We start from the raw sequence: 25,473 nt of genomic DNA, 5'->3' as shown, positions 1-25,473 counted from the left end.
CCACTGCTCCAAAACCGCCATAAAAATGCCAGACTACGGTTTGCAACTGCACATGGGGACGAAGATCGTACTTTTTGGAGAAATGTCCTCTGGTCTGATGAAACAAAAATAGAACTGTTTGGCCATAATGACCATTGTTATGTTTGGAGGAGGAAGGGGGAGGCTTGCAAGCCGAAGAAAACCATCCCAACCGTGAAGCACGGGGGTGGCAGCATCATGTTGTGGAGATGGTTTGCTGCAGGAGGGACTGGTGCACTTCACAAAATAGATGGCATCATGATGAAGGGAAATTATGTGGATATATTGAAGCAACATCTTAAGACATTAGTAAGGAAGTAAAAGCGTGGTCGCAAATGGGTCTTCCAAATGGACAATCCTATAGAAAAGTTGTGGGCAGAACTGAAAAAGCGTGTGCGAGCAAGGCGGTCTACCATCCTGACTCGGTTACACCAGCTCTGTCAGGAGAAATTCACCCAACTTATTGTGGGGAGCTTGTGGAAGGCTACCCAAAACGTTTGACCCAAGTTAAAAAATTTAAAGGCAATACACTCAATTAGTATTTGGTAGCATGTAAACTTCTGACCCACTGGGAATGTGATGAAAGAAATAAAAGTTGAAATAAATCACTCTCTCTACTATTATTCTCACAGTCCACATTCTTAAAATAAAGTGGTGATCCTAACTGACCTAAAACAGGGAATATGTACTAGGATTAAATGTCAGGAATTGTGAAAAACTGAGTTTAAATGTATTTGGCTAAGGTGTATGTAAACTATCGACTTCAATGTAGATAATCCTGTTCTAGATATATAGGGCTATATACAGTATATATTGATGTCCTAGCCTTCCTCTTTCAGGTAATACATTCAATGCAGTATTAGCCTTATATTTAGCTAATTTAATGATCGGTTATGTATAATAATCTTATAATTTATAGCGTCGGTTTCTTGTGCAATAGGCAGGCACCTGTGCTCCGCTGGCCCTCTCCTATAAAAAATGCTCTTTAGCTCTTGGAGTCTCATGCAGGAAAAGCTGGTCTAGAATAGCTTTGTTGGACATTTCCTGTACCAATAGACTATTTAAAGACGGACATTTGTTTTTTGAGGGTTAAATACAGTAGCCAATAGAGCTCACAGGTAGTTTTGAAAGAAGAGTGACTGTTCCATGGCGGTAGGCTATAGCAGTTATTTATTCAGACCCATAACCACTCAATCTTCGTGAAGAGAAGTGAAAGCTTTCTCCATCTAATTTTAGTCCTATATTATTCAAGGATGTCATTAGAATGATGAAGATAAATGAAATAAGTTTAACTGTTGAAGGTGAGGAAGGAATGAAGCAACAACGGAGAGAGAAAGAGGTAGGCTAATAACATTATGAAAGGTGTATGCATCAGCCTACTAATTATACAAATAGGCCCTATTCTTTTTCTGAATGTAAATCTAATTCGCTAGCCTATACTTGTAACTATGTAGGCAGCATGTGCTGCACCAGAATCGCATGTTCTCTTCTGCTTTATCGTGTTTTGAACAATGTGTGTAATTCCAGTCCATATTATTCAGTATAATACAGTTGTCATGACGTTGGCCTGTGGGTAAGGTTTATGACCCTCCCCATAAATACATTTCTCCCTTCCCTCTCTCTCTGACTCGACTGAAGCACTCTTGAATAGCCTTTGTTAAACATAGAGAGTCTGGGAACATCAAACAAGTGGGGGGAAAGGAACCATATTTCGGTAATAGAACCAGTTGAAAATATGCGTTGGTACTAAATGAATATGATGTCAGTTCGGTTGTCATTGACTGATGAAAAGTCCACACATTCTAGTTATCAGATTCACATGGAATTGTTGTTCAATTTAAATGCAATTTAAATGAAACTATTTGTGAAAAGATTAAATGTAATTTTAGCTTCCAAATGAGAGAATTGGGTTTTTATAAGGTTAGAGCCCTGCTCAATCAGTGGCCCGCCCCTGTGAATAGACATGGGTTATAAACTATGAAACACTCCCTTCTCTCCCTCCACTATATAAGCCCTTGACGAAAATGTAACCTCCTGTTCCGAGGATGATAGGACGACGGTCCATACGTTAAAAGGGACTAACATGTCAACTACAGAACTAAGCCAACCTCAGCTTGAGCTTTGGTTGTGAATGGTATGAACTCTTATTCACTAAAGAAGTGAGACATCGTAGCCGTTGAGTTAGCAACAGCAGCTGTAAACGTGGGCTAGGAAAGGACGGACGACGTATCCAGTCAAACACACAACAAAGATACTACAACGTATCCAATTTACCACCAGAGACATTCTTCCGAAGACAGGAAGATCTCTGTTGGCCAACACGGCCAGCATCTACAACCAACCTACCGAAGCGCAGCTCAGAGTAAATATTTATTGCATTTTCCTTTTCCAAATGGGTGGTAATTTAGAGTGCATAAGATACTGTATTTACGATAGCACAGATTCTCCCTTTGTTCCTCAGTCTTCCCGATCTTTCATTCAAGCCCAACCCCCTCTCTTTGTGTAACAAGCCATCATACAGGTTCCGTCCACCAGGGACGTTTTCTGTATGACATCATTTGCATTCTGTGTATATGTAATTCTGTGTGATTAGTTAGGTATTTAGTAAATAAATAATTAAACCCAATTTTGTATTGCTGATTCAACTTGTTAGCCAGGGTTCGTGAAGATAACCAAGAATTTACAACTTTCAGATGAGACTGAAATAAGGTGACGAGTAATATTGACTGCTATTGATGTAAAATAGTACTAGGTCTTTAAGAGTTTATTCAGAAGATAACAGCTCTATAAACATTCTTTCGTGGTGCCCCAACTTTCTAGTTAATTAATATTACATGATTAGCTCAATCTGGTAATATTAATTACAGAGAAAGGGTTTTATAGAATAGCATGTCATACCTCTTAATCCGGCATAGCCAAAGACACGACACAGTAGAGTAATACTGTTCACACTCCAAAAAGATTAGCTTACTGGAGCTAGTTTAATTTATTTACCCAAAAGAGCACAAAGCAAGCTACGTCTATGGGCTTTTATGTTTTTCTGTTGTGCGTAATGTGCAGGAGCCTATATCATATGTGTATTGGATAATAGCACAATCATTTGGGCTTTTTTTGGGCTCGGGCTCATTAAATGTGGTTAATGTAGGGCTCATTAAATGTGGTTAATGTAGGGCTCATTAAATGTGGTTAATGTAGGGCTCATTAAATGTGGTTAATGTAGGGCTCATTAAATGTGGTTAATGTAGGGCTCATTAAATGTGGTTAATGTAGGGCTCATTAAATGTGGTTAATGTAGGGCTCATTAAATGTGGTTAATGTAGGGATCATTAAATGTGGTTAATGTAGGGCTCATTAAATGTGGTTAATGTAGGGCTCATTAGATGTGGTTAATGTAGGGCTCATTAAATGTGGTTAATGTAGGGCTCATTAAATGTGGTTAATGTAGGGCTCATTAAATGTGGTTAATGTAGGGCTCATTAAATGTGGTTAATGTAGGGCTCATTAAATGTATTTAATATGTCTCATCAGACTCGGGTAGCATCAGGTCTGAATTTTCATGCTGATCAAAGCTCTAATCACATCCAGACATTTATAATGCTTTGTATGCTTTATAATGTTTTATAATGTTTTATTAGGCTTTATATACTTTATAATGCTTTATAATGTTTTATTAGGCTTTATATGCTTTATAATGTTTTATTAGGCTTTATAATGTTTTATTAGGCTTTATAATGCTTTATAATGTTTTATTAGGCTTTATATGCTTTATAATGCTTTATAATGTTTTATTAGGCTTTATAATGTTTTATTAGGCTTTACAATGCTTTGTAATGTTTTATTAGGCTTTATAATGCTTTATAAAGCTTTATTATGCTTTTGAATGACGCTTCCGGTTTTGGCGGGAAAAATACCAGTTTACCCGTTAGGAAAGTGATTTATTCTCAGGATGGAACATTTTATAAAATACCGGTAAAATATTCAACCCTTATCTATTCTTCTTCGTCTAGCTATACTGATCTGTTGTAGACTATTCTAGGTTGATTTGCATACTTGTCTAACACAGTCACAGCGTGCGCTGTGGACAAAGTGTTCTTGTGTTACAGAATCTGTTTTGAAGGTAATCCCTGTGGTATGCTGAGTGTGGTAGTCCTCTGACAGACTGTGTTGTCTCTGCTCGCTCGGTGCTGTGTAGATGTGTTTGTAGTCCTCTGACAGACTGTGTTGTCTCTGCTCGTGCTGTGTAGATGTGTTTGTGGACTGGAAGCAGAATGCTAATGAGGTGATCGCGAGGCTGCGCTGTGGAGACGGGGTGCAGAGGGTGGAGGACGTCACCACTACCTTCACCGACACATACTGTCAGGCCCGCTTCCCAGGTGAGATCACAAACTAACTGCGTGTCTTATAGCCTAAGTGTATGTGATGATTGCACGTGTATGAGAGCTTGTACAGGCTACATGTCTGTTTTTTAGTGTGTGTGCTGAGATGGTGTTTGAATGAGGGAGTGTGTGTGCTGAGATGGTGTTTGAATGAGGGAGTGTGTGTGCTGAGATGGTGTTTGAATGAGGGAGTGTGTGTGCTGAGATGGTGTTTGAATGAGGGAGTGTGTGTGCTGAGATGGTGTTTGAATGAGGGAGTGTGTGTGTTGAGATGGTGTTTGAAGGAGGGAGTGTGTGTGCTGAGATGGTGTTTGAATGAGGGAGTGTGTGTGCTGAGATGGTGTTTGAATGAGGGAGTGTGTGTGCTGAGATGGTGTTTGAATGAGGGAGTGTGTGTGTTGAGATGGTGTTTGAATGAGGGAGTGTGTGTGTTGAGATGGTGTTTGAATGAGGGAGTGTGTGTGCTGAGATGGTGTTTGAATGAGGGAGTGTGTGTGTTGAGATGGTGTTTGAATGAGGGAGTGTGTGTGTTGAGATGGTGTTTGAATGAGGGAGTGTGTGTGCTGAGATGGTGTTTGAATGAGGGAGTGTGTGTGCTGAGATGGTGTTTGAATGAGGGAGTGTGTGTGCTGAGATGCTGTTTGAATGAGGGAGTGTGTGTGCTGAGATGCTGTTTGAATGAGGGAGTGTGTGTGTTGAGATGCTGTTTGAATGAGGGTGTGTGTGTACGTCTTTGGTATACGTGGCATTTAGCCATTCACTGTGAACTTGCAGCATTAGCACTAGTCTGATGGCCCGTGACTGGTCTCTCTCCAGATGGGCACCAGTGGGACTGTCATCTGCATGAGGAGATTGAGGGCTCCTGCAGCAAAGTGCAGTACAAAGAGAAGAGTGGCTTCCTCCTGCTGGTCATGCACAAGAAGATCCCCTTCCACTCCTGGCCTTCCCTTATGGTGAGTCTGCCAACTGGTCTCCCTGCTGTCATTTAGCATGTGTTTCTCTCATGGAATACAATCAACTACCATCATGTGACTATTGCCTATCTCTTGCGAAGGTTTTAACACAATTCCTAAAAGAAATACATACAAAAATCAACAACATTTTGTCTCGTCTCCCTGCAGCAAAATAAAAAGGAGAAGCAGTCTGTGAAAGTGGAGGCCAAGAACGGTAAAGACCAGAAACAGCCGCCGCTGGTAAAGCCTGTGGTAAAGCCTGAGAAGTCTGTCCCGGAGACGGCAGACATGGCCGAACTGTCCGCCCAGACGTCTGCTCCACCGGCACAGTGTGAACAGAGGCGTGGCAAAGCAGAGCGAGGTGTCAAACGCATCATGAACTACAAACCAGCCGACAGGCCAGAGTCTGGGGTGAAGGCTGGAGGAGAGGGGCAGACCAAGCCGGTCAGTGTCAGTAAAGGGGACCTGCCTCAGGAGCCCAGTGCCAAGCGCACTGTCCATCCCCCCAAGGACCCCACCTCAGAGATGCCCAGGGATACACACTCCAAGTCCACATCCAATGGGAAACCACACAGCCCCACTGGCCGGGACCTCCAGACATCTACAGCTGGTGACAATCGAGCTGAGCTGCTAGGCAATGGCCATGAGGGTACAACACCTGAGGTAGCCGTCAGCCACACGCAGCAGGAGTTGAAAGTTCAGGTGAGTCCCGGTGTCTCTAGACTGTGCCATCTCACCAGGCACTGAGTACTGTGTGGGTTCAAATGTGTGTGTGAAATTCTGCTGCTCTGGATCTGATTGTAAAGCCCATTTATTGTTTTAGATGGAGGACAAGAAGGCCCCAGAGTCTGATTTCAAGGCTGGTGCAGAAGAGGTAATCATACCGGCAGCCACTGTGTCCAGTGCTGAGATCAGCCCCAAGGCTGGAGCCTCCACCAACAGAACAGAGAGGCCAGGGGAGGCTGAGAGGACTGACTCTGAGACGCTAGTGAGACAGCCTCCGAATGAGGCTGACCAGGCCACTGAGACTCTAACACCAACCATACAGTCAGGATCAGGGAAGCCTGTGACTGCAACAGCCACCAAGCAGGCTGAGTCCCCCAACAGCAGCAGCACACAGGAGGAGAAGAGAGACAGGTCTAAGGAGGAACCTCTGGAGATGAAGCAGGAGGAAGGTCAGTGGACGTCTCAAAAGGACACAATGTTATTTTTGTCACGGTGAGTCCGTGGTCTGCAGACAGTGACCTGAAACGTGGCACTGTGGTTATCTTTTAGCTGTTCCAGAGCCAATGGTGAACCTGAAGTTGTTGAAGAACGACTCGTACGAGAAAGGGACAGACCTGATGGTTGTCAACGTGTACATGAAGGGTATCTTCAGAGAGACAGCCAGGGTGATCTTCAGGGAACAGGACTTCACACTCATCTTCCAGACCAGGTAACTTGGTCACCTCGGTGGGCTTAGTGGATCTTAATTGGATTTTAGTGGTGTTTCCAGCTTATTGAACTTTCTTCCCTTTCAAACAGCGATGCAAATTTCTTGCGTCTTCATGCGGACTGCGGAGCGAATACTGTCTTTAAGTGGCAAGTCAAACTCCGGTAAGACTTTGAAGTCCAAGTTGGTGTGTGATTTTTTTGTGTGTGTGGCGTTTCTATAGATATGTGTAGATGGCCCTTTTGGTTCTCATTTAGACAGTGATTCTGACAAGCTGGGGATCCTCTGTTACAGGAACCTCATCCAGCCTGAACAGTCTACGTATGCCTTCACCCCGTCCCGTTTAGACATCACCCTGAAGAAGAGGCACAGCCAGCGCTGGGGGGGCCTGGAGGCCCCTGCAACACAAGGTCTTCCTGCTGCCTGGCTTCTACTGCACATGTTATAGACGTCTGTCACACAGTTGGAAATATAGCAGCTCTGTATAAATATTACACACATAATGGCTTCCACACAATCGTGTTCACAGACTGTCTGACTGTAGGTCTAACCAGTATCCTAGGAAACCATTAGAGCCTGTCCTAATGTGAATTACGCGTGAGGGTTGACACCGCGGGACCGCGGGAGGGTTGACACCGCGGGAGGTTTGAATTTAGGTTGTTCTGAGTGCGGGGTGGGTGCAACTCGATATTAGGAAGGTGGGGTCTTAATGTTTGGTATACTAATAACATGTTGGTGTTATGCGTGACTATAGTAGGCAGGCATGTTTGTGGGTGTTTCCATTCAAGTCAGCACTACGGACAGGTGTCTGACCACTGAAACTAATCCAGTAACTCAGTATGCATGCCTCAGTCCAGTCTGCTGCTCTCACAAGCCAACGGGTCTCTGGGTGTCAGTGCAGAACTGCAGGGCCTCGGTTATGTCCTTAACTTGTAATGTGCTTCTCTTGGTCCCTGACAGTTGTTTGTCGTTGACCACAAGCTCCATCCTCCTCTGTTTAAGGTGCAGTGGGTGGCGCCAAGGTTGCTGTGCCCTCCGCACCGTCCTCTCAGGCAAGTCAGCCGGGCAGCAGCAAGCACTCCCTCCCTGCCAAGGAGGAGCCACCCTGGGTGGGGGAGGGGAAACCCAAGCCCCCTCGGACAGTGGACGGATGCCTGGACAGTGTGTCATCCCGCACCGTCTCAGACCATGTCCCCATCAAACAGGAGCCTGCAGTCACGGTTAGTAGAGAGAGAGAGAGAGGACAGACTGAGGATGAGATGGTGAGAGAGAGAGAGGACAGACTGAGGATGAGATGGTGAGAGAGAGAGGACAGACTGAGGATGAGATGGTGAGAGAGGACAGACTGAGGATGAGATGGTGAGAGAGGACAGACTGAGGGTGAGATGGTGAGAGAGAGAGAGAGAGAGAGAGGACAGACTGAGGATGAGATGGTGAGAGAGAGGACAGACTGAGGATGAGATGGTGAGAGAGAGAGGACAGACTGAGGGTGAGATGGTGAGAGAGGACAGACTGAGGATGAGATGGTGAGAGAGAGAGGACAGACTGAGGATGAGATGGTGAGAGAGAGAGGACAGACTGAGGGTGAGATGGTGAGAGAGGACAGACTGAGGGTGAGATGGTGAGAGAGGACAGACTGAGGGTGAGATGGTGAGACAGAGGACAGACTGAGGATGAGATGGTGAGAGAGAGAGGACAGACTGAGGATGAGATGGTGAGAGAGAGAGGACAGACTGAGGATGAGATGGTGAGAGAGAGAGAGAGGAGATGGAAAAGGCTTAAAAACAGAAATGGTATGAAGTGATTTAGCACGAGGAGTAGGGGATTGGAAAATGAGTAGGGGGAAAGCTAATCCGATTTCTTTATCATATTATCCTATGAGCCTCGAGGGTTGGTATTTTTCTTAGCCACTGGGCTTCTGCATTGCTTGCTCTTTGGGGCTTTAGGCTGGGTATCAGTAAAGCACTTTGTGGCAACTGCTGATGTAAAAATGTCTTTATAAAGTTTATTTGAATGATGGTATTTTATCCCTTTATTTCTGTCTCTGCCCCTCAGCCCAAGCCCACCTGTATGGTCCAGCCCATGACCCACGCACCTCCTGCCGGCAGCCAGCGCAGCGTTGAGGAGGAAGAGGAGGAGGAGGAGGAGAAGGTGTGTCTGCCAGGCTTCACAGGCCTGGTCAACCTGGGCAACACATGCTTTATGAACAGCGTTATCCAGTCTCTGTCCAACACCCGGGAACTCAGGGACTACTTTCATGGTCAGTGAGCGCCTCTAATCTTCCTCCTCCCGTCTCTGGCATTCTTTCATTTAACTTTTTACATTCCTTTATGAAATATGTGTCTGATGTAAATATGTTTGTAATAAATAAAATGTAACATTGAAGGGAATAAAGTATTTTCTAATTAAAAAAGTTTCAACATGCAAGTCAATTTCTGAATCTTCAGTGACTGTAGATTGATATTAAACCATTAACTGTGCTCTCTCACCCTCTGTGCAGACCGGGCGTTTGAGAATGAGATCAACTGTAATAACCCGTTGGGGACGGGTGGTCGGCTGGCCATCGGGTTCGCTGTGCTGCTCCGGGCTTTGTGGAAGGGTACCCACCATGCGTTTCAGCCCTCTAAGTTAAAGGTGACACTCCACTCTCCTGAGAGTCCCATCTTTAACTCCCTCCTGTTATTTAATAACATATAATGATATAATATATGACATTTAGCAGATGCTATAACCCAAATAGCCTTAGTCTTGCATGAATACATTTTTACATATGCGTGGTCCTGGGAATTAAACCCACTATCCTTGCATTGCAAGCACCATTCTCTACCAACTGAACTATAGAGTACCACAACACCATCATGCCCTCTACCCAGATTTAAACAAACACCTAGTATTAGAGTTGCAGTATAACCCTACATCTTCTCATCTTGTTGGTGTCTTTATTCTCCAGGTGATTGTATCCAGTTAGATGTGGTGTCTTTATTCTCCAGGTGATTGTATCCAGTTAGATGTGGTGTCTTTATTCTCCAGGTGATTGTATCCACTTAGATGTGGTGTCTTTATTCTCCAGGTGATTGTATCCAGTAAGATGTGGTGTCTTTATTCTCCAGGTGATTGTATCCACTTAGATGTGGTGTCTTTATTCTCCAGGTGATTGTATCCAGTAAGATGTGGTGACTTTATTCTCCAGGTGATTGTATCCAGTTAGATGTGGTGTCTTTATTCTCCAGGCGATCGTGGCCTGTAAGGCCAGTCAGTTTACAGGCTATGCCCAGCACGATGCCCAGGAGTTCATGGCCTTCCTCCTGGATGGGCTCCACGAGGACCTGAACCGCATCCAGAACAAGCCCTACACAGAGACCGTGGACTCAGACGGACGGCTGGACGAGGTGGGTGAAATAAAGGTTTGAGCAGCACCATGAACAATCACATTTATTTTATAAGGCCCTTTGTGACATCTAAAAAGTGCTTTACAAATATCCAGCAGCCTAAAACTCCAAACGGCAAGCAATGCAGAGGCAGTCATTCTCATAACCACATTCCCTGTTTTCATTCAGTCCAGTTGTCCTGGAAAATAACATGGTGTGTCTGTTTAAAAGGTGGTGGCAGATGAGGCGTGGCAGAGGCACAAGATGAGAAACGACTCGTTCATCGTAGACCTCTTTCAGGGCCAGTACAAATCCAAGCTCGTCTGCCCAGTGTGCTCCAAGGTAAGACACAAACAGCGGAATTATTTCAACACAATTAAGCAACACTCCACTGTCTGAATATATGTGGGTGTTCACGTTGAACTGTGTTTTGTATGGAGTCTCAATGGGGTTTTTCTAGTCTTGGAATGTATCAGTCAAACTCACGGGGATAATACCATAGTTCCTCTGTTGCTACGGCTATCCACTGCTGAACACAGACCCTGACTGTTGTTTTAGGCATGTCTGCCCCTTAGGCATCATGATAATGTAGCCTTCCCTGTGGCTCAGTTGGTAGAGCATGGTGTTTGCAATGCCAGCATGGTGTTTACAACGCCAGCAAGGGGGGTGCAACGCCAGGGTTGTGGGTTCGATTCCCACGGGGGGCCAGTACAATTTTTTAAATAAATAAATACATTTTAAAAATGCATGTAATGAAATGTATGCATTCACTACTGTAAGTCGCTCTGGATAAGAGCGTCTGCTAAATGACTTAAATGTAAAATGTAATGGGCGTTTAACCCCCTAAATCTAATTAGCATAATCAAAAAATCCCCTTGGAAATCTGTCAGTTGAAGCTAGAGATGTGTTTTTTGCATTGGATGCGTCTCAATCCACTGCATCCGCGTGTATCGTTCTTCCGCATCTGCGATGAATGGTTACAGAGCTAGAGCGGTGTTTGTCAGACCGTGAGACATCCCGAAAACCGGTCGTCTGTAATTTCCCAACAGGTTGTTCTACACACTAATATGCAAAGGTGAGACTCTCATGAACATGTTGGTTGTTTTGCTCCTGGGCGCCCACAGGCCTCCGGTACCAGTTGAAAAAATGAATGGAAGTACAGTACCAGTCAAAAGTTTGAACACACCTGCTCATTCCAGGGATTTTCTTTATTTTTACTATTTTCTACATTGTAGAATAATAGTGAAGACATCAAAACTATGAAATAACACATATGGAATCATGTTGTAACCAAAAAAGTGTTAAACAAATTAAAATATAGTTTATATTTGAGATTCTTCAAAGTAGCCACCCTTTGCCTTAAAGACAGCTTTGCACTCTCTCAACCAGCTTCACCTGGAATGCTTTTCCAACAATCTTAAAGGAGTTCCCACATAAGCTGAGCACTTGTTGGCTGTCAGAACCAACTTCCTTTTGATATTTTCGGGGAACTTCTGTTGTTCCATGTAGTGAATCTGTTATTACATTTTTATTTTATTTAACTAGGCTAGTCAGTTAAGAACAAATTCTTATTTACAATGATGCCTACCAGGGAACAGTGGGTTAACTCCCTTGTTTAGGGGCAGAACGACAGATTTGTATCTTGTCAGCTCGGGGATTCGATCTAGCAACCTTTTGGTTACTGGCCCAACGCTCTAACCACTAGGTTACCTGCTGCCCCGGCATGCGTTTGTATGGGCTAACAGCAGTAAGACCAAAGATTATTTTTTGATACTTCAAAGGGAACTCAAAATCAAATAGCTAAATGATCCTTGGTGTATGACCTTAAAACAATTCCATATAGCTTAGTAGAAACCCCCCTCCCACGGCTTAGACTCTAATGGGTCAATAGGATGCAGATGATTAGAGACTCAGGCCTGGCTGTCAAGCTGCAATGGAGGAAAACCTAATTCAATAATGGAGGAAAATGGACCCATCAGAGTTGGACTAATAACGGATCGGTGTGGGTGGCTTGCTGTGTCGGAGTGGAACTAACTCATTTCTTTAGTGCTGTGATAGGGAGTACTACAACTTGACCTGTTTTGAAAAGTTCAAATGTCCTTCTTCTCTCTCCCCAGGTTTCCATAACCTTTGACCCATTCCTCTACCTTCCCGTGCCCCTGCCCCAGAAGCAGAAGGTCCTCACCGTGTTCTACTTTGCTAAAGAGCCTCACAAGAAACCCATGAAGGTAAGATTACATATTGGTGTCATTCAAATAACAGATGGCTTCGGTTTATTATTTGATTTGACCGATTTTATTTGACTAAGTCTGCTTCCTCTGATTGTGTCAGTTCCTGGTGAGTGTGAGTAAAGAGAACTCGAGCACAGCCGAGGTCCTGGAGTCCATCTCTCGGAGTGTGAGGATCAAGGCAGAGAACTTGAGACTGGCTGAGGTAGTGAAGAGTCGCTTCCATCGGATCTTTCTCCCATCCAACTCCCTGGACACGGTCTCCTCCTCAGACATGCTCTTCTGCTTCGAAGTGCTGTCTAAAGAGCTGGCCAAGGAGAGGGTGGTGGTGCTCCGAGTCCAGCAGGTAAACGTCCAGCAGCCTCTCTTGCCGTCCTATTCGAACCTTAGGGAACTATAACACAAGTCCCTAGCATGTTACCTAGTGTCTGTCTCTGTGTTCAGCTCATCTGTTTCTCTGTCCCCCTGTCCAGAGGCCTCAGGTCCCCAGTATTCCCATCTCTAAGTGTGCTGCCTGCCTGAAGCCTCCTCTCTCGGATGAAGAGAAACTGAAGCGATGTACCCGCTGCTACCGCGTGGGTTACTGCAACCAGTGAGTCAACAGCTCACAAAACGTTTGCTCTCTGGCACTATTGACACAGAGGCAATTGAATGAGTTAATCTCCCAATAATAACATAACTATTTCCTGTTCTCCTAAATGATTTGTGAATAAAAAATGTATTAGTTTAGTTTTTAATCCAATCTAACTTTTTTTTCCCTTCATATTTCAGGGTTTGCCAGAAAAAACATTGGTCCAGCCACAAGGTTCTGTGTGGGCCCAACATAGAGAACGTGGGGCTTCCCTTCCTGGTCAGCGTCCCTGAGTCCAGACTCACCTACGCCCGGCTGTCCCAGCTGCTGGAAGGATATTCAAGGTAGCATTGGGATGTCCGGAGTTGATGGATGGATATGAATGCTGCTCTTTAGATATCATTACAACCAGCTGATTTGACATTGTTGGACTGTCACTGATTACTATGTGGTCTCACCCCTTTCCCCCATCTCTCTGTGTAGGTATTCAGTGAACGTGTTCCAGCCTCCCTTCCAGTCTGGCAGGACGTCCCCAGAGGTCACCCAGTGCCTGGCTGACCTTCCCCCTCCAGCAGAGACCCCTGAAGGTGTGGGGTCAGGGGATAAGGCCAGGGGCGGTGGGGGTGGGGCAGGGGACTCAGAGCAGGAGGACTCCTCTCTGGTTCCTGAGTCTCCACTAGAGACAGCCCAGGCCTCAGCACATCCAGCCGGAGACCCAGCCGGAGACCCAGACGCCCTCTCCACCCACACCACAGACTCAGGTTTCATTGAGCCCTCCTCTGGCTCCCAGGACTCCCAGGGAGAGAAGGAGACCTCCTGTGAGAAGGCTGTCAGACCAGAAGGTAAAGGCAAGCATCTTCTAACATTGACATATCAATAGTATTGTTACTTCTACTTTTTTCATGACATTTCTCAACTGATTATATAGACAAATATTTTTTTCACCTGACCATAGATACTTTTGTATACATGGTGTATTTGGACACTCCTTCAAATTAGTGGATTTGGCTATTTTATCCACACCTTTTGCTGACAGCTGTATAAAATCGAGCACACAGTCATGCAATCTCCATAGACAAACATTGGCAGTAGAATGGCCTTATTGAAGAGAGCAGTGACTTTCAACATGGCACTGTCATAGGATGCCACCTTTTCCAATAAGTCAGTTTGTCAAATTTCTGCCCTGGTCAACTGTAAGTGCTGTTATTGTGAAGTGGAAATGTCTAGGAGCAACAACGGCTCAGCCGTGAAGTGGTAGGCCACACAAGCTCACAGAATGGGAGTGCCGAGTGCTAAAGTGCGTAGCGTGTAAAATAATTGTCTGTCCTCAGTTGCAACATCAGCACAAGAGATGTTCTTCTGGAGCTTCATGAAATGGGTTTCCATGTCCAAGCAGCCACACACAAGCCTAAGATCACCATTCGCAATGCGAAGTGTCGGCCGGAGTGGTGTAAAGCTTGCCGCCATTGCACTCTGGAGCAGTGGAAACGCGTTCTCTGGAGTGATGTACCACGCTTCACCATCTGGCAATCCGATGGACAAATCTAGGCACAAAGCAAGGTCCATATAGAAAAGCTTTGTCGAGATCCGTGTGGAAGAACTTAACTGGCCTACACAGAGCCCTGACCTCAACCCCATCGAACACCTTTGGGATGAATTGGAACACCGACTGTGAGCCAGGCCTAATTGCCCAACATCAGCGCCCGACCTCACTAACACTCTTGTGGCTGAATGGAAGCAAGTCCGCGCATCAATGTTCCAACATCTAATAGAAAGCCTTCCCAGAAGAGTGGAGTCTGTTATAGCAGCAAAGGGGGGACCAACTCCATATTAATGCCCATGATTTTGGAATGAGATGTTCGTCAAGCAGGTGTCCACATACTTTTGGTTATTCACAAGTATTTCGCTACACTCACAATAACATTTGCTAACCATGTGTATGTGACCAATAAAAATGTATTTAGTGGATGTCTTTCCCTGTGGATCACGCTGTGTTTTGAGGCTGTGTTTTGAAACTGTGTTTTGAGGCTGTGTTTTGAGGCTGTGTTTTGAGGCTGTGTTTTGAGGCTGTGTTTTGAGGCTGTGTTTTGAGGCTGTGTTTTGTGCTGTTTGTGTGTCTAGCTGCTGTGACCGGCTACCAGCAACCATCAGAGTCTGCGTCCAGCCACACCTCTCAGTTCTACATCACCATCCTCCACTCCAACAGCAAGGAACAGACACTGGAGGAAAAGGGTCAGGGCCTAATCTCAAACCTGCCCCTCACCCCTAGTCCTATCATCTGCTGCTCTGTGTCATTCAACATTTAACTCCTTTACGATATGTGTTCTCGAGTGTCTTACTGTTGTTTTGTCATGTTTCCCCCTACCCTAGAAGAGGCCGTTCTGGACCTCCCTGAGGACTCCAGCCTGGAGCTGGTGTGGAAGAACAACGAGCGTCTCAAGGAGTATGTCCTGGTTCGGTCCAAGGAGCTGGAATTTGAGGAGGACCCTGGGTCGGTCAACGAGACGGCCAGGGCTGGACACTTCACCCTGGAGCAGTGCCTCAACCTCTTCACTAGGCCTGAGGTGCTGGCACCAGAGGAGGCATGGTAGGAACAACACACTGATCAATGTAGCCTTCAACATACACTAACATGCAGACATACTCAAACAAATGTAGCCCTACAGTCCCACAAATCCATGGACGAACATGTGTTCTGCACAGTTAACATTCAGACAGTCCCACAAATCCATGGACTAACACACGTACTGCACAGTTAACATTCAGACAGTCCTCTTACTGATTTAAGTGGTGTTTTGATGGATTTACAAACCTAACAAACTCTTTCTCTCTGTCCCTATCCTTCCCGCTCTCTCTCCTCTCTGCCTCTCTCTCCTCTCTGCCTCTCTCTCCTCTCTGCCTCTCTCTCCTCTCTGCCTCTTGCTTGCTCAGGTACTGTCCAAAGTGCCAGCAGCACAGAGAGGCCTCCAAGCAGCTGCTGCTATGGCGTCTGCCCAACGTCCTCATCATCCAGCTCAAACGCTTCTCCTTCCGCAGCTTCATCTGGAGGGACAAGATCAACGACATGGTCGACTTCCCCATCAGGTACAGTTGAAGTCGGAAGTTTACAAAACACCTTAGCCAAATACGTTTAAACTCAGTTTTTCACAATTCCTGACATTTAATCCTAGTAAAAATGTCCTGTTTTAGGTCAGTTTGGATCACCACTTTATTTTAAGAATGTGAAATGTCAGAATAATAGTAGAGAGAGTGATTTATTTCAGCTTTTATTTCTTTCATCACATTCCCAGTGGGTCAGAAGTTTACATACACTCAATTAGTATTTGGTAGCATTGCCTTTAAATTGTTTAACTTGGGTCAACCATTTCGGGTAGCCTTCCACAAGCTTCCCACAATATGTTGGGTGAATTTTGTCCCATTCCTCCTGAAAGAGCTGGTGTAACTGAGTCAGGTTTGTAGGCCTCCTTGCTCGCACACACTTTTTCAGTTCTGCCCACAAATTTCTATAGGATTGAGTTCAGGGCTTTGTGATGGCCACTCCAATACCTTGACTTTGTTGTCCTTAAGCCATTTTTCCACAACTTTGGAAGTACGCTTGGGGTCATTGTCCATTTGGAAGACCCATTTGCGACCAAGCTTTTACTTCCTGACTGATGTCTTGAGATGTTGCTTCAATATATCCACATAATTTCCCTTCTCATGACGACAGCTATTTTGTGAAGTGCACCAGTCCCTCCTACAGCAAAGTACCCCCACAACATGATGCTGCCACCCCCGTGTTTCACGGTTGGGATGGTTTTCTTCGGCTTGCAAGCCTCTCCCTTTTTCCTCCAAACATAACGATGGTCATTATGACCAAACAGTTGTATTTTTGTTCCATCAGACCAGAGGACATTTCTCTAAAAAGTACGATCTTTGTCCCCATGTGCAGTTGCAAACTGTAGTCTGGCTTTTTTTGTGGCAGTTTTGGAGCAGTGGCTTATTCCTTGCTGAGCGGCCTTTCAGGTTATGTCGATATAGGACTCATTTTGCTGTGGATATAGATACTTTTGTACCTGTTTCCTCCAGCATCTTCACAAGGTCCTTTGCTGTTGTTCTGGGATTGATTTGCACTTTTCGCACCAAAGTACGTTCATCTCTAGGAGACAGAACGCGTCTCCTTCATGAGTGGTATGACGGCTGTATGGTCCCATGGTGTTTATACTTGTGTACTATTGCTTGTACAGATGAACCTGGTACCTTCAGGTGTTTGGAATTTGCTCCCAAGGATGAACCAGACTTGTGGAGGTCTACAATGTTTTTTTCTGAGGTCTTGGCTGATTTCTTTTGTTTTTCCCATGATGTCAAGCAAAGAGGCACTGAGTTTGAAGGTAGGCCTTGAAATACATCCACAGGTACACCTCCAATTGACTCAAATGATGTCAATTAGCCTATCAGAAGCTTCTAAAGCCATGACATCATTTTCTGGAATTTTCCAAGCAGTTTAAAGGCACAGTCAACTTAGTGTATGTAAACTTCTGACCCACTGGAATTGTGATGCAGTGAATTTTAAGTGAAATAATCTGTCTGTAAACAATAGTTTGTTAACAAGACATTGGTGGAGTGGTTGAAAAACGAGTTTTAATGACTCCAACCTAAGTGTATGTAAACTTCCAACTTCAACTTTACATAACATATTATAAACACAACTTCTCATAATATTCACTTAATCACACTGACCCTACACTCAATGACTTGAGGGTGAATTCACTCAAACATACTGCAAAGTATAGTTTTAAATATTTATACAAACACAGATTTACAGCTTGTTTTCTTGTCTTTCAGGAACCTAGACCTCAGTAAGTTCTGTATTGGTCAGAAGGACGACATGCAGCAGCCGCCTATCTATGACCTCTATGCAGTCATCAATCACTACGGGGGCATGATCGGAGGTCACTACACTGCCTACGCACGCCTGCCCAGCGCCCAGAACAGCCAGCGCAGTGATGTTGGTGAGTGACTCTGTTTGACTGAAGTAGGCTATACTGTATTTTGTCACCATGGCAAGCTGGCTGCTAACATGTTCTGTTCATACTGTTAAAACGATCTCACCTGCTATCCTCACCTCCAACCTCCACCCTCTTCCTCCACCTCCCCCCTCCTCCTCTCACTCCCAACTTCCTCCTCTTTCCCTCACCTTTCCAGGCTGGCGTCTTTTTGATGACAGTACGGTGACGATGGTGGAGGAGAGCCAGGTGGTGACACGCTATGCCTACGTGCTGTTCTACCGCCGTCGCAACTCCCCTGTGGAACGACCACCTCGCTTACTGGGGCCCCTGGGGGCCGAGTCCCCCACCGCTGCAGGAGCCACCGCCAGCCAGGTGAGGGCGCCATTCTCTACCTCTGAGAGTATCCCTTAGGGACTTACCAGTATCCATTACATGGTAGTAGAAAAACTCCTCGAGGAATAGTGCATCATGGGTGATTCAATTAAACTCAGACCAACATGACTCCTTTGAGGTAGAGGTAGATTTAAATTTCCCGAGATTATATTTTCACCACATGAATGAGATGTAATACTGTGTTCATTCATCTAGTCTTCTTCATGCAGTGATATTTGGTTGGTTGCTTGTGATGCTTTTAGAGAAATGATCTCAGTTGCCATTGACAGAGTAATGTGTTTTCTGCTTCTAAAGCTGTGATGAGAGAAAGACGATGGATCTAATCTAATTGTTTTCAAGGCCATTGGTTTGTTCATCAAGAGTTTTATGCTAGTTTCTAAATTGAATAGCTGCTTTGGCGAAAAGCTGTGCACACTTTTTTCAACTTATTATCCTGAAGTGCCAGACATTGGCTTTCTCTTGTCCCCTTTATCTGATATGTTTTGGCATCTAAGCGTCATAGTTTTCTGTCCAAATGCTGAAAACAAAGTGAATTGCCTCAGAATTAATAAGGGCTGTATGTATTCACAAACTTTGTGGAAGCTATTTAATGCCTGTGAAAATGATTAGATGTATGGTGCATTTTTCTTGTACTCATGAGTTTATATTGAGGGTGGGAGTCTCTGTGTTTACAAAATATCTGTGATTTAATTAATCTACAAAAAGATCTGTGATTTAATGTATCTATTAGGCAACTGTTGAAAAGAAAGATGTGATACTTTGTCTATCCATCTGCTTTCTGAAAGACACCCCTCACATCGCTCTGAGCTGTCCTCATGCTGTTCTTTGAAAGTCTGGCTTGTCCTTGACCCTGTGGCCTGTGACACCGTTAATAAATTAGACAGAGTGGAGTGGATGGGGAGGGTTTGCTGGAGGTCTGGCTGTGGTGAGGTGGCGTTGCTTTAGGAAGAACCTAGCCTTTCCCTGAAGCTGACACAGGTTTCCGCCATCGCAGGCATCTCTGATATGGCAGGAACTGGAGCAGGAAGAGGAGGGTGTTGAAGAGGGCCCCCGGGGCCTGTTCCGTCCCAGGCTGGGGAGGAGAAGAGCAGCCAGGAGGGAGGAGGGGGTGGAGGGGCAGGTGTGGCGGCTGCTGCGCCAAAGGATCCCGCATTATTCCGATGACGACTGTGTCCGATATTTTGTCCTGGGTACCTTGGCTGCTCTACTAGCGTTGTTAGTGAACCTACTCTACAGAGCCAACTGGGGCTAAGCGGCCAGTATCACACCCCACACATACACACACGTATACTAAAGCAATAAGGCACAAGAGGGTGTGGTTAATGGCCAATATATCACGGCTAAGGGATGTTCTAATGCACGATGCAACGCGGAGTGCCTGGATACAGCCCTTAGCCGTGGTATATTGGCCATATACCACAAACCACCGAGGCGCTTTATTGCTGTTATAAACTGGTTACCAAAGTAATTAGAGCAGTAAAAATACATGTTTTGTCATTCCCGTGGCATATGGTCTGATATACCACGGCTGTCAGCCAATCAGCATTCAGGGCTCGAGCCACCCAGTTTATAAATAGGCTTATACACAAAAAAGTCAAGTCTAATGAAATATCCATGCCAATACAAAAACATTTTGTTTTGTAGATGGCCTATAAATCAATATGCTGCTGAACACATTCAAAATGTTAACTAAATTATACACTGCATATCTGTTAATCAAGTCCAGTAGCATCTACTAGTAACTTGGCTCAGTAAGGCTTGGCCTTATCATTTACTGCAGTCCATAACCTATGTCCTTATAAGATACGTTCAATTCTAGTTCAAACCTACTTCAGCCTTTTTATGTGTCCATGCCAAGTGTCTCTCTCTCATGTAGGTTTTCAGTACAAAAACCTGAAATGCATGTTTCGTAATGGTTAGTCCTATGTTTTGCACAAGAGATGCTGCTGAAAGGACTTGAACTAGGGTATAGGGTTAAAGTCCTACTGTGATAGTGTTGAGTGGGTGAGGGAATAAGATATTGTAGTACTGCTCATTCACAGATATTGTAATCCTTTAGCTCCATCCCAGGATGGTATGATGGGCTTTACGACTTGCTTTGTGCAGTCATGACTTTGTAGACAGCTAAAATGTGTGTGTGCTTTAATGAATACAGAGTGTTTAGACTCACTGTAAGCTAGTATGTGCCTTTTGCTTGTTTGTCACATTGCTGATTTTATTTTTGGTTTTATGTTGTCAATGGTAAGCTCTTAATTCACCAGTTGTATTGCTTTCTGCCCACCAGGGTTGGGCTCAATTAGAATTGAAGGCTGTTAATTCAGGAAGTGATTTGAATTAAAAAATCAGAAATGTATTTTTTTTCCGAAATAGATTACTTTTAATTTTCAGTTTATTGAGAAGTCATTGAAAATAAATGCTATTTTTTTCCCCGATTTTTATTGGATTGTAATTTTTGTTTACTTCCTGAATTGACTTGCCTTATGTTCGAATTGAGCCCAACCCTGCTGTCCATACGTTTTCCTTATCCCTGTCAGACTTCATGAAAGCCACTTGTTTAACCTTTTAAATGTGCTTATTTTTGGGGGGTGAAATAGCTAGATATGTCAGAGCTTTACGACTGTTTGTGCAAAATAATAAGTGCGCTGATGTACAGTATGAAGCTGAAGCTTAGTAGTGACGTCAAGTCATTAGAAAGGAGATTGCTACACTTAATGATTATCTGTGTTGCTGGTATATGGACTAACCTCTAACAGTGTTGTTGTAATATGTTCAAGTCTCAGGGATATCACAGTGCACTCTCATGCCTCTCCAGCTGTAAATGGGCTTGGAGGCCAGGTATATTCACTATCTGCTTTCAATGCCCAGTATGTCTGTGGTTTATCCAGTGGTTTGCCTCAGTGAAATGTCGACACAGGAAATGTGAATTATCTAGGCTCTCTACAGATGGCAAAGATTCCCTATGGTTGTGGGTGTAAAGTGAAAGTTACTGATGTAAGGAAGTGTATATTTTATAGCAGAAATATTTACAAGATTGCTGTATAGAAATTGTACGATTTTTAAATGTAATCTTAATTGTCATCTTAATAGTTGCTATTATTTAAAAAGAAAGTGGGACATTTCCCAGCAATAATGTGTACAGGTCCTTCCATCTTAATGCTGCCCCAATAAACCAACACTTGTACTTCTTTTCAAAATAAAATGTCAACCTTTATGCTGTCTTAATGAATATTATTTTTTGAAACAAAAACGTCCATCCAATTGGAACTGGGTTTTGTTTGTGTCTGCAAGGAATATGTCCGTCCGTCCGTCCAGTGTCTTATGCTTTTGTTTTTTTTTACAGATAAGATGGGTCTGGTCTTCCTGAAAGGGAACTGGTCCAGAGAAAAGCATGATTTGTAACACTGGTTTATTTTACAGGCCTCTGGCCAGGCACTCTTTGGGACCGACCTGGACCCTGAAGGACCCCCTCCGCTGGCCCCAGAGGTGACCTCTGAGCTGTTTGGACACTCTGGCGAATGTGCTGCTCTGTCCTACAGTAACATGGAGGAGGTGGACTAAGGTGTGACTGAGGCTCCATCGAGCTGTCCATCGAGCTGGCATAAGGCTCCAGCTGTGGACCGATGCCAGCAGCAACATTGGGAAATACACTCCTCAGTAAACGACACTAATAAACTGGACGTCTTCAAAGCGTCCCCTCAGTGGTGCAACGCTAAACATGTCAGAAGTGGATTTGTGGGGAAGGAAGGAGCAGTACATGTCACCACAGATGTGGTGGAGATACCAGCTCATGCTGTTTATGTAGTAATATTCATGGAACACATTTCCGTACATGTATGCGCGTGCACACACACACACACACACACACACCGTGTTTGCACATACAACAAAAGCCTCCACACTCCTGTTTCCCCAGAGCCTCCGGGTTGCATCCTGTTGTTGGCTGATGGAAGAGCCCACCTAGACAATGTTGGTGGCCATGCCGTTTATGACACCTTTTTATCCCATGATAAACGGTGTCTGGTTCAGAGGTCACAAAGGATGTGGCTAACATCAACCCCCCCCCCCCCCCCCCCCCCCCCCCCCCAGCCTGTTGGGATTGAGGGAAAATTGTGATATGAGAGGATTGGACGTGTGTGTGTGTCTGGGTGTGTAAGCATTTGAGTGTGTTTTTCCCCGCTTCTCATCAAGGTTTAGTCTGGTCTGTGTTGTGATTCTGTAAGCTGGGTACCGATGTAGTGTAATGGGTGCAGAAATAGTTTATTTTATGTTCATACAGAGGACAAATAGTAACTGTCTTTCTGTTCACTATTTTCATACCACACCTGGATTTAGTTGTTTTGCTTTAGATTTTAAAATATTTTAAAAACATTTTTACTTTGTAATTTATCCAATCCTGTGGATGTAATTTTTGGGAAGAAACCAACTTGATATACACTGAAATGTGCATGTTGATACACAGTAGCGTAGAATAGAATGCTGTTACCACTTCTGCTACATATCTTCATTTCTGTTTGAGTACTCTTCTACACCCCTCCCTTCATTTTGTGTTAGACTGCATATATAAAGTTGGGGGTTAATGAGAATGTGTATAAGATATACATTGTTAATATAAATGAAACACTTTTTGAGAAGCGCTAACAGGTTATTTGAATACACACTCTGATTCAGTAGGAACTTGAATAAAGTTGCCTGGGAACTTTTTTTACCCTCCGTTTCTACCATTTTCTGTGTTAAGTTGTTGGTCCTCCAACCGTTTTACTTTCAGACTCCACACATTACGCTGAGAGAAGAAACAACGACGGTTTCAGAAAGTAAAAAATAAACACTTTCTGTCAAGAAAAGTCGGTAGAGTGATTGTAATTTGTATGTGAATAGTTGTACAAACTTAGAGCGCTCTTAAAGAGCTACAAATCTACAATTGGTCAGAGTTTCGAGGATCTCTGGTTTCAGTAACATACCTAGTTAGCTAGCTAAACGCTCTGACAATTTACTGACACATTGGCTAGTTATTTAGTCATGGAAAAGCAGGTGTTGACAACCGATCATTCGGGACTGGAGCTCCTCGTGTCAGACTGCGACAAGACCGGTGACCATCCCTCTTCTCTAAACCACCCGGACGGTCGTAATGAGCATGAGCGGTGTACTTACTCCACACGCCAAAGGAAATGGCAATGAATATGGTAACGGTTGTACCACTGCAGACGACGCTTGTCCTTCATGTTGATCTCAATAACACCATATTGGTGTCTGACGCTGGGACAAGTCAAGGAACTATTGCAGCCTTGGATTATTTTATTTAAATTGTGACATGGGGACAAATGAGTAAACAAGGTAATTCAACCGGGTTGTAATATAGGTGACGAGCCTCATGGAGGCCAGGGGAGCGCAGTCAGGGAATGTAAAGGTTAAAAAACACACAATCTGTTTACATTAATTGACCTCAACCTAAATAGCGGTTGTGACTAGATGGGAGTACAGCTGCGACCGGAAGTGACTTTTCGTAGCAGGTTAAGATGGCGTTTTAACTAGCCCTAAATCCTTATCATAATTACCCTAACAGGGTGACCAGACGTCCCCGTTTTAGCTAGCCCTAACCCCTTATCATAATTACCCTAACAGGGTGACCAGACGTCCCCGTTTTAGCTAGCCCTAACCCCTTATCATAATTACCCTAACAGGGTGACCAGACGTCCCCGTTTTAACTAGCCCTAACCCCTTATCATAATTACCCTAACAGGGTGACCAGACGTCCCCGTTTTAGGTGGCCTGTCCCCGGAAATGTCCCCGTTTTTAACTGTGCGTTAAACAGACTGCAAAGTGAAATATTTTACTTGGCAAGAAAGACCGGGCAGCAGAGCCTACCGGTTGACGTCTCAATCGCGTTGTGCTTGTTTTGTCCAGAGTGATGCATCCAATCATGGACATGTAAAGCTGCAGCCAATAGTAGTCAGATATTGTAAGATATATGGTAGCAACACATCTGTGGAAACAAAACTGCTTGATTTTGTTGAATTGGAAGGAGAAACAGCAGAGGAGATTGCAGCTGAGGTCCTGGTGGTCATCCAAAAAATGTAACCTTCAAAACAAAGTCATGACATTCTCTGCCGACAACACAAATACCAACTTTGGAGGACTGAATAGGCTGGGGAGGGTCAATATCCATACCAAAGTTAAAAATCCTCTGCAGTGGGAGGTGATTGGCTTAGGTTCTCCTGCCCGTAACACTGCCAGAACAGCTTTGGATATGATTCCTCTTGATGTTGAGTACCTGCTCACAAAGATATTTGGATATTTTCATATTTTTACCATCAATAGTAGAAAGACTGAAGAGCTTTTGTGAGTTTGTTGGCCAGGAGTACCATAACATTTTAGGACACAGCAATATGCGCTGGATGTCCATGCTCCCTGCTCTAGAAAGAGTGCTGAGAAGGTATGTGCTATTGAAATCCTTTTTTTCTTTCTGTTGTCCTGTGAACAATGTTTGAAGATCCACTGACTGAACTTTGGCTGGCCTTCGTCCATGGAAACCTGACCGTATTCAGTGACACGATCAAGATGCTTGAAGGCCAGGACCGCTGTACTGTGGAGTCAGCTGCAATTCTGAGAAACGTTGAGGCAAAATTCACTGCAAGATGTGATGACAACTTCATTCCAGTTTTGGTCAGAGGACTTCTGAGAGAGCTAGAGGGAAATGGAGCCATGTCTAAAGAGAGCTTTCTCAAAACATCCCAATCATTCTTCACTATGTCTGTGAACTACTTGCAAACATGGGGAAAGCACACAGATAATCTAAAAGATTTACATTGTCTCCTTTTAAAAAGGCAACCTCAGCGTGAAGAGATCCAGAAGGCAGCAGCCACACTGCAGGAAAAATGCCCCGATGTGACCATCAATCAGGATGCATTGTTTGACGAGGTTACTGGCCTGCGAGAGTTTCTAAAGGGGGGAATCGCTTGAAGAATGGAAAACATCTGGAGACGCTGCTTAGTCAGAGATGGAGCACGGAGGTTATCCACTTCAAAAAGAACGACATCCCACACACTAACCTGGCTAGATTAGAGTCTGTTGTCATGTGCTTACCTGGAAGTAATGCACCAGTCGAGAGAGTGTTCTCCCAAATGAATGATCTATGGACAGCAGCAAGAA

At 44.4% G+C, this 25,473-nt stretch overlaps 1 protein-coding gene across 9 annotated transcripts in view; it reads left to right on the top strand.

Moving 5' to 3' along the window:
* Positions 1-22,397, top strand: part of LOC115168601 (ubiquitin carboxyl-terminal hydrolase 19) — a 34,524-nt gene extending 12,127 nt beyond the window's left edge. Inside the window, exons 3-25 of one of the 9 annotated variants that reach the window (XM_029724035.1) lie at positions 4,263-4,391; positions 5,211-5,347; positions 5,516-6,049; positions 6,171-6,522; positions 6,623-6,782; positions 6,872-6,943; positions 7,074-7,189; positions 7,782-7,999; positions 8,835-9,039; positions 9,280-9,413; positions 10,010-10,183; positions 10,379-10,489; positions 12,265-12,375; positions 12,479-12,721; positions 12,849-12,967; positions 13,147-13,290; positions 13,430-13,794; positions 15,068-15,178; positions 15,317-15,533; positions 15,878-16,030; positions 17,771-17,937; positions 18,131-18,306; positions 21,745-22,397. In XM_029724035.1, the coding sequence (XP_029579895.1) occupies positions 4,263-4,391; positions 5,211-5,347; positions 5,516-6,049; positions 6,171-6,522; positions 6,623-6,782; positions 6,872-6,943; positions 7,074-7,189; positions 7,782-7,999; positions 8,835-9,039; positions 9,280-9,413; positions 10,010-10,183; positions 10,379-10,489; positions 12,265-12,375; positions 12,479-12,721; positions 12,849-12,967; positions 13,147-13,290; positions 13,430-13,794; positions 15,068-15,178; positions 15,317-15,533; positions 15,878-16,030; positions 17,771-17,937; positions 18,131-18,306; positions 21,745-21,885 (4,289 nt within the window). In that variant the 3' untranslated portion in view covers positions 21,886-22,397. Of the gene's footprint in view, positions 1-4,262; positions 4,392-5,210; positions 5,348-5,515; positions 6,050-6,170; positions 6,523-6,622; positions 6,783-6,871; positions 6,944-7,073; positions 7,190-7,781; positions 8,000-8,834; positions 9,040-9,279; positions 9,414-10,009; positions 10,184-10,378; positions 10,490-12,264; positions 12,376-12,478; positions 12,722-12,848; positions 12,968-13,146; positions 13,291-13,429; positions 13,795-15,067; positions 15,179-15,316; positions 15,534-15,877; positions 16,031-17,770; positions 17,938-18,130; positions 18,307-19,321; positions 19,668-21,744 lie in introns of those variants that run through there. The other 8 variants (XM_029724036.1, XM_029724033.1, XM_029724030.1 and 5 more) reach the window with 8 other exon arrangements.
* The last annotated feature ends 3,076 nt before the right edge of the window (positions 22,398-25,473 follow it).

This window comes from Salmo trutta, chromosome 30, assembly GCF_901001165.1.
Source record: "Salmo trutta chromosome 30, fSalTru1.1, whole genome shotgun sequence".
Lineage (NCBI taxonomy): Eukaryota > Metazoa > Chordata > Actinopteri > Salmoniformes > Salmonidae > Salmo > Salmo trutta.
Note: the sequence above shows the minus strand (reverse complement) of the source record. Positions and strands in the feature narration are given on the sequence as shown.